This window comes from Alosa sapidissima, chromosome 12 (assembly GCF_018492685.1).
Source record: "Alosa sapidissima isolate fAloSap1 chromosome 12, fAloSap1.pri, whole genome shotgun sequence".
NCBI classification, from domain to species: Eukaryota; Metazoa; Chordata; class Actinopteri; order Clupeiformes; family Clupeidae; genus Alosa; species Alosa sapidissima.
The window spans coordinates 16407491-16420798 of NC_055968.1; the positions used below are offsets into that span (position 1 = coordinate 16407491).

The following is a 13308-nucleotide window of genomic DNA, read 5'->3' on the forward strand; positions in this document are numbered from 1 at the left end:
TCCACAAAGTAGACATCACGCCGGCAGCTCTGTCAATGTAACGTCTCATTAATAAAAGACCAGGACCCTCCATTCGCTTCCACCTCAGGACATAAGATAAGGCACTTTAAAAGCCATTGCAAGGCACTCACAGCCGACTTGCGAGCAACCACATAAAGGAAGATATCCCCTCAACTAAACTAGGATCATTCTCTCTTAATGTGTCATTTTAGGGGCCACAGAGCCACCAGGTCCTAATGGTTGAAGGTAATAACGTTTGTCACAGCAAGACTCCTGCCTCCCCAGATGATAAAAGTGACATTTCCTCCCTGATGCATCCGAGAAGCCACTTTCAGGAGGACATCAGGGAGAGAAAACACTGGCAGCTTTGGAAAATCTGCTCCATTTCACCTGCCATTACACCTCGATGGAGGAGAAAGAAGGAGAGAGAGAGAGAGAGAGAGAGAGAGAGAAATAGAGAGCGAGTTTGTAATGGGAGGATGGGAGAAGGTAAGAGATGGGGTCTGTTCTTCAAGCCGCAAAATGAAGACATGGCGCCTGTTCAAGCCAGAGATTAAGAGAGCGCTGATACAGGGACCCAGGCATACCGACACAAACTGTGCTACATCCTCCTCACAGCGGACTTTGCAGCTGTGAGTGTGTGTGTGTGTGTGTGTGTGTGAGAGAGAGAGAGAGAGAGAGTGTGCTCACGCATTAAAGTCTGTCTGTGTATGGCAGGATTAGGCGATAAAATGATGATTTCGGAGATTCTGTGACTCAACAATTACCTCATCCAGGTTTTGCCGAGGCTTCGGCGTCTCTTATCCTTTCAAATGAAAAGCGCACCCTCTGGACAAGTCCCCCGCACCCCTGCAAGACTTCTGCGCTTCTTCGTCTCTCTTTTGTGGCCCCCCTGGTCACCCCCACCCCCTCTCTCGTCACCGCGTCACCAGCACTCCCACTGTGCATCTGCTAGGTCTGAGGTTTCCTTTCTTCCCCATGCTGGCTCACTTGCCCCGCGGCCCTTATAACCAAATTGGTTTACATTGGAGAGATAAATGCTGTGCAAATGCGCTTAAAGACGTACAGTAAAAAATGCAGACAGTGCGTGTCAGGATTATCGCCCAAGTCGGAGAGGGGGGGGGGAGGGAGAAAGGAGAGTGTTTCTGCCGCACAAAAGCTGAAGAGCCAGAGTGAAGCCTGCAGATACAGCCCGTCTCATCCACTTCGCTGGAGAAGGAGAAAAAGAGAGAGGAGTGGGGTTGGGGGGGGGGGGGGGGTCGTGTGGGGGATTTAAACATTTGCATGCCAGTCTGTAATTCCTGGAATTATATAACTTGTGGCCAACAATCGGGAATGTCCTGTGTCCGCTGTGAAAGTATTGTTTTGCTCGGGTGAGTGGAGTGGAGAGACAGGTCGGCGGCAGAGCCAGGAAGGATGATGCTTCAGCGAGAACGTGGAGCGAGAAAGAGAGAGAGAGAGAGAAAGAGAGAGAGAGAGAGAGAGAAAACGGTCCTCGTGTCAAACCCAGCTATAGGTCTCCTAGTCACTCTCAGCACTGGGCATAGCCAAGCCTTCACTTCTGCTGATTGTGTAGGAAGATGAATTAAAGAAAGAGATGGGCGTATTTCACGGAGATACAATAAGATAACAATCAATACAGCACATAGAAACAGCCTCAAACTTGCATTAAATGTGCCTTCCCTCAGAACTTTTATATCAGAATGACAAATTATCATTCTCACTTAGTTGCTCCAGGTATTTTCAAATGTTCAGCCATCAAGGGTGGTGTGGTAAGAGGAGATAGCGTTGGCAAGAAGACATAGATCATGAATCCATTTAATCACACCTGTGTAGCATGTCTCCATTCCAGCCCTTCCCAGTAGTCCACTGTGTCAACACAGCACTCGACCTTCCACTCGCGTCCACTCTTATCCCCCAAAACCAAATAGTTCATTAAGTACAAGACAAATAATGGTGGCATGACACAATCCGCTTGAGGTGGCGAGTCCTAGTAGTAATGAAAGTTTTGGTTCGTTAAAGGCTGATTACCTAAAGATTACTCAAGTGAAATGAAGAAGGCTTGTTATTTTGTTGGAATCAACCCTTGGGGATATCAACCGATCTTATCACTTTTCTTTTAACACTACCCAGTGCCACATGCTTGTAGCACACGTCGCTCATGTGCACAACCAGTAAATCCTATTCTACTCTATTGAATGCTGGTCTGCTGCAGTTATTTATCATTTCCTATGGTCTCATATTTAGCATAAGACCCTCTCAAATCCAAGGCTTTTTGCTGAAGCGTTTTGGATTTCCATGTGATGACAAAATATGGATGGTGTTCCTTACTGTCCTGAGCAAACCTCTTTTCTGGTTGCCGAACAGTCTCTTTTGTTGCCTCTGCTTCTCTTCTTAGGGATCCTGGAGGCTTAGAGTTCAGAAAAGTCTGTGGAAAGTCTCTGTTATTTGTTCACAGCTTTGTTGCGAGGGACACCCACCTCTCTCTCTCTCTCTCTCTCTCTCTCTCTCTCTCTCTCTCTCTCTCTCTCTCTCTCTCTCTCTCTCTCTCTCTCTCCCTCTCTCCCTGTCTGAAGTCTTCATGAATGTGAATGGTAGTTAGAAAGTCGAATAAAAGTTTGACAATTATGTGTCTGCCGGTGCTGAAGCAGGGAGTAATCTGGTATTTTGGATTAAGTGGTTTAAGTTTGTGCTTCCTCCTGGTCTGCTACAATGGTGTTAGTGGTAGTGGTCCCCATGCATCATTAGCAATGTCAGTCCCCAGCGAATTCCCAGCGAATCACAATTACCCAGCTGCCTCGGCTGGACGAGGCGAAACAGGGGGACGCTGGGATGCGTTGGCTGTGGCGATGACGACCTTGACCCGGCTCCTGGTTACCCATTGGCATATCTCAGATGTCAGACCGTGCAACATGGTGGGGTCAGCATGCTAATCCGCAGCATGCTCTGTGAAAATCAGGGCTTTAGATTCATTGACATGCATATGAAGTACGGGATCAGCCTCTCCAGTTCCCTTCAGGGACTCCAGGGCCCCCTGAGACGAACCCGCTCCGCACACCCAACACCCCCCCCCCCCCCCCCCATCCCATTTCTCTCTCTCTCTCTCTTAATGTTAGATTTGCTCAGCAGATACATAAGCAGGTCCCAGCAGAGTTAAATAAAACGCTTAAGCCTTGTGAGAGGGTAGAAAACACACACACACACACACACACATACACACACACACACACACACACACACTCACCAGGGTTCGATAATGTACCCCTATAAGCTCCCACGGCGAGATCTATCAACAGCGCACACTAGGGTAGAATGTCTTCAAACACTACACCTTACTGTAAAGGTGCTTAGATCAGCCCACCTTTCTTTATTTTGCTCTGGCGGATTATACACACGCTGCCTCTCAGTCATGAAATGGCACATGTTACAGTGCCTGTCCGCTCCGTAGGTGCACAAACTGCATAAGTCACAGCCACTCCTCCATACACACACACAGCCAGACATCGGTGTGTGAACTGGCACTGCACTGCAGGCTTACGTTCAGTGGGCCACAAAAGAGATTTGGGTTAACCTTTAGTGTGAGGAGGGGGGGGGGGGGGGGGGTGTTGGTTGTCGGTGAGAGGAGAGGAGAGGGCGACTGGCAAAGTGTCAGCCCCACCCACCTCTGACCTGGCTCTGGGTTAAAAAACCCCGCACTGCCCCTTTAATTTCTCCAGACCTCCCTCCATAGTGCTTTCTCAGCAAGCCTAGAACAAAAATCATAGCACACCATTCAATCATTGTTTTTTTTCCTCTCCCCCCGCAACCGCCCCACTCCTCTTTCACCCCTTCTTTATGGTCCCACTAAAGGTTTTAGCGGCGCAGCAAAGGAGAGCTGTCACAGAGGGAACCTTAGCCCATTGATGAAGTGACAGGCGCTGCCAGAATATGATCCTAATCCCATCCCTAGCATTCTTTTAGCCCACTGGCATCGCAATTCCTCCACATATTCTCCAAGCTGTCAACTTGGAAAATCCCTTTAAGAGCGCATTGCCCAGATACACATCAAAGGGCGCCTGGAAACCTTCAGCTGCTTAGCGCCATAGACAAATACACTCTAACTCATTCACACACACTCTCTCTCTCTCTCTGTCTCCCTCCCTCTCTCTCTGTCTCTCTCACATACACACACTTTCTGTCTCTCTCTCACCATCTCTCATCCTCTCTCTTTTTCTCTCACACACCATCTCTCACTCTCTCATCCTCTCTCTCTCTCTCTCTCTCTCTCTCTCTCTCACACACACACACTTTCTCTCTCATACTTTCTCACTCTCATCCTCTCTCACTCTCTCATCCTCTCTCCTTCTCTCACACTCTTTTTTTTTTTCTCGCACATTCAGGTAGACACTTGCCATGACCATGCTGAATATCCTTCATTAATGCATTTAGCATTTTCCCTTCTTTTTCCAGCATATCCCTGATGGTTATGTCCATCTGCCCAACATACTGATACTTCTTTTGAGAAAAAAAAAACAAAACACTGACCACATAAATAGTGTCAAGATGGCTTTGGTGCGGTGCTAGTGGCCAGGAGAAACAGGTGTCCGAACTTTGGCAACAGTGAGGACCTTTCCTCCAGCTTTAGTTTTATCTCACTCTATTCTATTTTACTTAATCCAGCGGTATCCCCACCCTGGGTAATCTTCTTATGGCAAAGCGTTCTGTTTCGGTGCAGCCAAACTCTAAGTGACAGGGGAGGGGAAGAGCGAGAGAGTTGCAGGAGGAAGACTGGCGGCCCCTCTGTAGAGACTGCCACTGGGCTTGAGTCATCTCACTCAGGATTAGCCACCATACGTACCATACAGGAACAAGTGGCAAGTGTGTGTGTGTGTGTGTGTGTGTGTGTGTGTGTGTGTGTGTGTGTGTGTGTGTGTGTTAGCATGCATGATGGCTGTGAAATGTATCCCTACTTTGAGAGGGATCTTACTGCTCACTTCTCTCTCTGTTTCTCTTTCTTATATACTCTGTTTCTTTCTGTCTCTGCCTGCATGTTGCGAAGTAAAAGGCACAATGTGCACTGTCTATTTATTCTGAGAGTTAGTTACGGTGGGAAAAAATGGTGATTTTATGGTGAGGTTTTAATTAAGGACAGGAAGAGTTGCATTGCCACCTAAGAAGATAAGTGTTAAATGTTCCACCAGACATATCGGCCCCGTTACCTAGGGTGCCATGTAGCCTGGCATGGTAAAGTGTATTCAGTGGTCAAGAGAAAGGACAGCTGGTTATTTAGATATAGAGTTATGTGTCTGATCTTAAAAGCTCTGGCTTTGGAGTGATGCTCCCTATAATTACTACTAGTGCAAGAAATGTAACATCTTTTTCTGTGTGTGACTGAAATTGCTTCATCCTAAATTCTGTGTGATAACTATTGCCATAATGTTGTCATGACGAAAGAGTGTAGTTGTTTTGTTTGGACTGTAACACATTGCAAGGAATGTTTCATTCCATATAGAAATTTAAAAAATGTATTTTCTGCTGGACTCTATGTTGATTTGCAGATTAAATGGTGGGATAAAATTACATGACAGTGATAATCAAATTTGACAACAGATATTGTGGTTATTTCAGATGGTCTGTAGAATGAAACACAAGTTAAAGAAAATTGAAAAGCAGTAATATTGATTGTTTGTATAACTAACTGAACAAATGTATGTTTCCTTACATATACATTATGTTTTATTTATTTCATGAAAATAGCTCTTCAATTTTAATTTATCAGTATGCTCTTTAAATACATTCAGTGCTGTATTTGTTTTTATTTTTTCACTCTTTTACTTTTGACTGTGTGTGGTGTGTGTGTGTGTGTGTGTGTGTGTGTGCGTGTGTGTGCATGTGTGTCTGTCTGTCTGTCTGTCAGTCTGTCTTTGTGCCTCTGTGTGTGCGTGCGCACGGCGCCTGAGTGTGTTTGTTGAGTGCTGTAGGCCACAGCCCCCCCTGCTGTGGCAGTGATTTCACACACCTAAAGTCTCCAGCTGTGTGATCTGCTGTGCCTCAGTAGTTTGCTCCTCTCCTCGCCACAGTGCTTGTCCCCCTTCAGTAGCCGCCCTGTCTGGCCGGCCATCCCTGAGCTCTCCCAGGGCCAGGCCATCTGCAGGGGCCAGAGCACTCCATCGGGCATTTCACAGCCTGTTAAACCTGTGTGTGCCCTGGCCGAGGCCTTTCAGACATGCCCCCCCCCCCCCCTTTTGTAAAGAATGGCATCATTATGAGATCCCCCTCTGGAGATGAGCTTAGTTTAATAAGGACCAGTAATGGGGTCCTCAAGAGATTTGAATCCCACGGCTGATATCAGTACGCAGGATGTTGCATCACAGTGGATGATGACTTAATCTAGAGAATGATCTCAAAGGCTCAAAGGCGCTGCTTAAGATTGTTAATTAAATGTGTGGAAAATCTGGGAAATCCATGAATTAGAGTCAATTAAAGAATTTAACACGTGGGCGTTGGGATTCATTATTACTGTGGTTTATTCCCTTGCATTTAACAGATAAATTACTCACATTTATTTAAACAATCAAGGTATACATGTCTGCGATCTACAATGACAAAATACATAACATGGTTTTCACTTATTTGTTTTGATGCTGTGACTACGGCCTCCCTCCGACGTGCACAATGTCCACACTGATGTCCGTGTTTTGTCGAGTCTGGACTCCCTATACATAACTGCCTCTGGACACAATCACAAAGTGACATTTTTAAAAATATCTTAAATCTTCTTAAAGTTTCTTCTTTTCAGTTTTTGTTTTTTTTTTGTACAAAAAGTAACACAGGACCACTGACTAAATAGGGTGATGTGAACAAACGGTGAGAGTTATTTACATGACTCGATGAATCCATGGACGAACAACATTGTGTTTTTTTTTAAGTCTCAACATTTCTGAGCAGAACATTCCTTTATAGCCAAACAGAATACTGTTTTTTTTTTTTTTAAATCACATTTAAATAAACTTCTTTCTTCACATTCCTCCTTGGTACATGGTTATATTAGATATGGTTTTACAGTCCACTCAAGACAGATGTGGTGGCACGTACACATAAAAGAAAGCTGGTCTTGTATGTTTATGTTTATCCACATGGAAGGATGAGTGCTTTGGGTTTTGAAACCATGCCCCTTCTGCATTGCGCTTGTCTAGACAATACTTCAGGCTGACCTGGGATCAGCCGATTTGGAGGATATTTTGTGTTGAAGTAGAAGTAGATCCTGGACCCAAGCAGCTGTCCCTGGGGTCAGAGACAGAGAGAGTGTTTGGTTCCAGAAATGAGGTGATTACGAGGCTGCTTCTGCCTCTGACTTAATAGAGGCAGGCGGAGGGGTCCCCCCTTCGGAGTCAGTTGGGCAGGGTGTCCAAGCCCAGGGAGGCGGCGTGCTGCTTGGCCCTTAGGCGCAGGTTCTCGATGCTGGTGGTCTTGCTGTTAAGGCTGGGCAGCGTCCCGGACGCTTGCAGGAGCGGGTTGTTCCACACCTGCTGGGCTTGGGTGAGGGACTGGTAGTAGGACTGGCAAGGCAGCGTGCCCAGCGGCGCCGCCATGTTAACATTCATGCCCAGGTAGGGTAAGGAGGACGGGGTGCCCATGTCGAAGGATGGGTAGTGCACCAGGTTGTTGGTGGCGGCCATGTGTTGGCGGAACTGCTCCTGCAGGCGGAAGAGGCTCAGGGGGGACGAGGCGTATGAGTTGCTCTGGGCGAGCCCACTGCTCACACCACTGGAGGACGGGATGGCAGGAGAGCCGAGAGGAGAGTCTGCAACAGAGAGGGGAAGACTCAGTCAAGCCTGTTATTTTTTTACAAGCCGCAACACGTTATCCCGCATCGGAGGGCGGTAATGACTTTTTTGGCAAATGTTGCCGGAGCATAAGACTGCAGACTCACCTGACTTGGGGCTGAGGTGTTTACAGGGGGGGGACCGGTTCCCGGGCAACGGGATCACTTCCCCCTTAGGCTCCTCCCTGAAGCACTTGAGCTCCTCCTCCCGGTCGATGTTGTCCTCCGCCGCCGACTCGCTCCCCGACTGCTCTGGGGAGGTGACGTTCACCTCCACGCTCAGCTCGGACGGCTGGGGCCGCATCGACTGCTCGGCCTCGGACACGGACGAGGGGCAGGAGAGGGGAGGTGGGGTGTGGGACTCGGGGAGTGCGGTGGTGGCCGTGGCCGTGGTGGCAGTGGCGGAGGGAGGCTCCACCTTGCCGTCCTCCTGCTGCCCCTCTCCTGATGCCTCCTTCTGCTTCTGAAGCTGCTCTTTCTGCAGGCTGCGTTGCTTCTTGCGGAACTTGGCACGCCGGTTCTTGAACCACACCTGTTGGAAAAAGGATAGTTTGTCGGATTATGGAAATGAACAGCAATAGCACCTAAATTACGTCACCTGTATTATGTGTTGAAATATGAGAGGACATAATTAAGCCTCCATATAAAATTACAGCCTGTGTTGTGTATGACTGCACTATTGTGCTTGCCATTAAGTCTGAGTCCGACTCTGATTCCCTGGCAGTTTGGAGATTCTAAGCATTTCATCCGATTAAAGATTAGTGATTGGTTAATTAGTAGTGGCCACTGATACTCCTATATATACTGTCAGGGCTATAATACCTGTTTACTTCTTAAGTAAACCTCATGGAACAATATCAACAACATATTTTTCTATTATTTAAGACATTGTTAAGCAGTTCAGGATCATATGTTAACAAAGTAAATTCACTCAGCATTTACTTTGCTGCCCCACTCCCCCCCCATTCCCCCCCCCCCCCATCCCTCTTATGTGTGGGAGGTGAAGTGGTCCTACCTGCACACGAGCCTCGGGCAAGTTTGTGCACATGGCCAGGCGCTCTCGCATTACCACGTCTGGGTAGTGGGTCTTCTGAAAGGTCTTCTCCAGGGCCTCCAGCTGCTGGGCAGTGAAGGCGGTACGACTGCGACGCTGCTTTCTGTGCTGCGAGCCATAGCGGGCCTCCAGGATGATGTCTTGAAATGTACAGCCGTTGAAAGACAAAAAAGATGGCCCGTTTAATTAGGGGGAAATGGCACAGGATGCATGCAGATGCAGATTATGCACATAGGCCTGCTCTTCAGTTGTGGTATATATATATATATATATATATATATATTTTTTTTTTTTTATTAAATTGAATGAATATTTGTAGTCACATGACACAGTGTCTTTTCAGAGATGTTCAATGATGCAAAAACAGTACAAGAAATATAAAAGACATGAATCACAATTGCATTCAAAATATTATGTATGGATTGAAGGGGTGTGCAGTCATTTTGTGTGTTCAAAGGTTTTTGTAAGCAATCTTACTTCATCTTAAACTCAATTCAACTCGAATAAATAACACACATTCCTGAGGAGACTGCTTGCACTATGGCCCCTGCCAGTAAACAAGCTGTTCAGACCTAAATAACACACTCTCCACAGGGCCGCTAAATGCATTTGACCTCTGAAGTGTACCGCTATTTCCTGGAGGCACCACAGTGAGGATGTTCAACAGATTCTTACCAGCTAGCCTCTCGGCGAGGGTGAGCGCGTGCACGGAGGGCCGGTAGTCGGGCGCGTGCTGCGCCTGCTGCGCGGCCTGCTGGTGAAGGTTGTACATGGCGCTCAGCGAGTTCATGGCGTGGAGCGAGTAGCCGTTCACGCCGTAATGCTGCATGATTGCTGGTCAAGATGAACTGTAGAGCAGGAAACAATTAAGTCACATTGTATCAGTCGGTCTGTCATGTTTGCTGGAATTCCCCTCTGCATAATTTTCATATACTGATGTGGCAAATAGATAAGCAATTAAGATCAACTTAATCAGCTACTCTTTTTTTGTCTGCTTTACAAAGTACATAAAGCAGTTTATACGTCAGTTTCTTGCTTTGGGGTGATTCAGTTTTTTCTGTTATGAATAAGGTGTATGCATAATTGTGCAGAAAAATTATAAATGGTCGGATTGCCTACATTATTAAGAAATGAAAGACGCTATAGTCGGAAAAGGCCGGCATACTCCACGATATTGCGATACATTTAAAATTCGCTCTTCAAATATCAGCAGTGAGCAATCCATTTAATAGTCATGACTTTCATAAATTGGTATATTATGGACTAGACTAAAAGCCTTGATAATTAGTTTCGTTAATATAACGGATACACATACGTGGAATAGCAACAGCAAATAATTATGATAATAGGTAAATAGTAATAATAATAATAATAATAATAATAATGATAGTAATAATAATAATATAGAGCAACTATGCCTATAATCAAATTTACACCGGTATATGAATTACAAAGTGATGCTTAGATCCCGTGCCATGTTGTTTACTAAATTGTATTGCCATACTTCATCATTTAGTACATAATAACCCATAAACCCCAGTTACAATCGCTATGGGAATATATTTTTGAAGAGAGGTTTTATTGCTGCAGGTCATGATTAAGAATGTATTACGATACAGAAGCGTTTAAAATTTCCAGTAGCAAACCAACCGGAACCGCTCGAGGCAAAATTGGTGTATTTAGGCTATATCCATGTGAATTACAAGTTGTCCTACAGCGCTCCATGTTTGTGGAATTAATAAACTAATCCATAAAATCTCGTATGGGCTATTATTCCTCCTTTTACTTTTAAGTACTATACTAGGGGTTAAACTATGTATGTCTAATTATTGTCATCCTTGACACATCCTCTCTTTCAGGATATAATTCCCATTTCTATGTTAATTTATCCACGGAGAGCCTTCCATTCTTTAACTTAGGAAAACGGGGTAATTAATTCAACCCTGTCCCAAAAGCGGATGACTCTTTAATAGGTAATTGGTCAAATTAAGATATTTCATGGGTTTGCATTTGAAAAAAATGACACAAGATACATTACGATATAATGTATAGTTCTGTTTTGTTCTGGGTTTTTTTGTTGAAATCGGGCCTTTGGTTCTATGCGCAAACATGGAATATTGAAAACAACTACAACTAATAATATTAAATACTCTATGATAAACTATGATATATAATAGTAAAATAATATCCACATATCCAAAAAAAATGTTCAAGAAAAGTCACAATATTGTAGGTGTAGCCTACTATTTATGATGATATTTTATTTAATGTAATTTTGATGCATTTTGGAATTAAAGCAATGAAGTCTGCCCAGTGCAAGAGACACAATTCCTTTTATAAACCTAAATCCATTTGTTTAAAAACAAATAAAAACGCCTCTTGCATGATCTTTAAAAGTAAACTTAGTGAAAAACATGCTGTATATGATACAAACATCTACCCATGAACATAATCATGAGTGTTCCTGCAAAATGTCAGAGCGGGTGTGCCTGTCCCTACTTAACCGAATGCAGGTGTGATCGTGTGAAGGCCATGAGGGAATAGTTTAATTCGCCTGGACAGAAGGTGCTTTGCTAAACATTTGCTTTGCTCCCCAAGTACTTGAGCCGAATCGGACCCGTTTCTTTCAATCTTTCTAGTGGCACCAAATTTCAGCGCCCCAAGGCTTCTAGTGGCGGAGATGTATGAGAACTCTTCTGTGAAATATGCATGGTGATCCCCAGTTGGGTCGGCGTCTAATGTAGGTGCAAATAGGTTTCAACTGCGAGGCCATTAATTTATCATCAGCCCTGACATGGACGTAAGGCACTGTGTGTGTGTGTGTGTGTGTGTGTGTTCTTCTGTATGTTCTTTTGACACTTCCTGATAGTAGGTTTTGCCTTTTTATCAAGCTGTTAAATGCTATGAGCAACCCACTGTCTTGCGTACAGAACAAAGAGGTGAGGCTGTATATTTAACCAGAATACTCTCTTGTGAAATGTATTCGTTGCGGATATTGCCATTGGCCTCTGGCTAGTCATGATAGCATCTTAATGTAAATTGGTGTGGATTTATCGTGTCAATCTGTTAGTGCAGCCAAATTGGATAAATGTTACTGCTGCGAGGCCATTGCCCTCCGGGTTCGTGGTGAGCTGCCTAGGAATATATTGACTGCTGCGCACACCCATGTGCCCGGCAAAACTTTTGTTGTGACTGGTTCAGATTTTAGGGTAGTCGAAATCACAGTGTTGCTTCACACATTTTTAAAGATGCGCCGAAAATGTTGAATGGTTACGCACAATATATTAAGGCCTTGTGACAATTTACTTAAAAAATGTATTGCAGGTGGATGATTCACAAAACAGTTTAATTGGCTACGTTAGTCCTACTTTGCGTTCGCTTTACGTTTTACAATGTCATGCAAGAACTCAAGGTGCTGCTGAATAACTGTTAGAGCATGTGGCACACATTTACGTTTTGTTTTAAATATTATTAAAAAAAAAACATGACATAGGCCTACAACGTTACATAAAAACAAATGACAAAAAGAAATAGACATTTCAAATGTCTAAACTGGTTTTAGTCTTTTAATTTAAGTCTTCATAGATAAACAACTTTCTGAGGAAAAAAATAACTGCATATTGGCCCAAACTGGCTATTTCAATCAGACTAGGCTTTTGTACCAAACAATCATACATTTTCCAAAAGACAGCTGTACTTCTCACACTTCGATTTGGATATGCGTTTGCTATATATCAGGCAGTCAACACTTTGCTGCGTAAAAAAACACAGACTACATTTCTTACCTTGTACTTTTCAAACACGATCGGTAAGTCCACTGTTTTCAGTTTCGTTTCGCTTTTCCAATTTTCCGGAAAGTTTCTCGTGTTGATGGTTTTTAGTCCTGCATCTCCGTTCAGTAGAAGTTAGCCAAGTCTGTCTTCACGCAAGCATGCCTCTGTCCTGAAGTGCCGATACCTCCCGCGGTCTGCTTGTATTGGAGAGTACACAACCTGCCATCTATTTGGTTAGTGTATGGGGAGGGATTATAAGGAGCGCTTATGAGGTCATACTTGATTCTAAGTGGTCGCTAGAGGTGTCAATCAAATGACATAGTTTCCCCATTTTTGCCCCGCGTGCTTGTGACTTGATACAGTGATTTAATATGTTCCAATTGGCTATTTTATTAAACAAATGCAAAAAAAGAACACCCACAAAAATGAATCTTTTCCGAATGCGGTTGTATATTGGTTTAAAAGCCAACATAATTACTAAAAAGTAAATGTAGGCTATAGTAAATAAAAAGTAATGATTCTGATAGCTAAATATTTAGAACAGCTAGGTCCATACGTGGATGATTTCTTGTGATGTAATTAAGAAAGCAATACAAATATGTTTATCATTTCTATTTAGTGAGACCCCTAGATTTACTTTGGGCCCATGTAAATTCAGGTGAGTAATGTTGGTTTAT

The 13308-nt window shown here is 44.3% G+C and overlaps 1 protein-coding gene across 2 annotated transcripts; it reads right to left on the minus strand.

Moving 5' to 3' along the window:
- Nucleotides 1-6509: 6509 nt before the first annotated feature.
- Nucleotides 6510-12834, minus strand: dmbx1b (diencephalon/mesencephalon homeobox 1b). Of its 2 annotated transcripts, XR_006021108.1 has the most exons (6): nucleotides 12644-12834; nucleotides 9534-9706; nucleotides 8820-8998; nucleotides 7913-8336; nucleotides 7194-7783; nucleotides 6510-6711 (listed from the first exon to the last, which is right to left on the minus strand). XR_006021108.1 is itself a non-coding variant. In XM_042057059.1 (5 exons), exons 2-5 carry the CDS (start codon nucleotides 9685-9687, stop codon nucleotides 7371-7373), a joined length of 1170 nt encoding a protein of 389 aa, XP_041912993.1. In that variant the 5' UTR covers nucleotides 9688-9706; nucleotides 12644-12834; the 3' UTR covers nucleotides 6510-7370. The 2 variants fall into 2 exon arrangements, 1 of the variants encoding a protein (XP_041912993.1); XM_042057059.1 differs by having other exon boundaries at nucleotides 6510-7783.
- Between the last annotated feature and the right edge of the window lie 474 nt (nucleotides 12835-13308).

Excerpts from the sequence above, each read along its gene's own strand:
- dmbx1b (XM_042057059.1), bottom strand. The coding sequence starts at position 9,687 with ATGCAGCATTACGGCGTGAACGGCTACTCGCTCCACGCCATGAACTCG. Across the intron at positions 8,999-9,533 it reads CCTCGCCGAGAGGCTAGCTG|ACATCATCCTGGAGGCCCGC; the intron begins GTAAGAATCTGT and ends GTACATTTCAAG. Across the intron at positions 7,784-7,912 it reads ACACCTCAGCCCCAAGTCAG|ACTCTCCTCTCGGCTCTCCT; the intron begins GTGAGTCTGCAG and ends TCTCTGTTGCAG.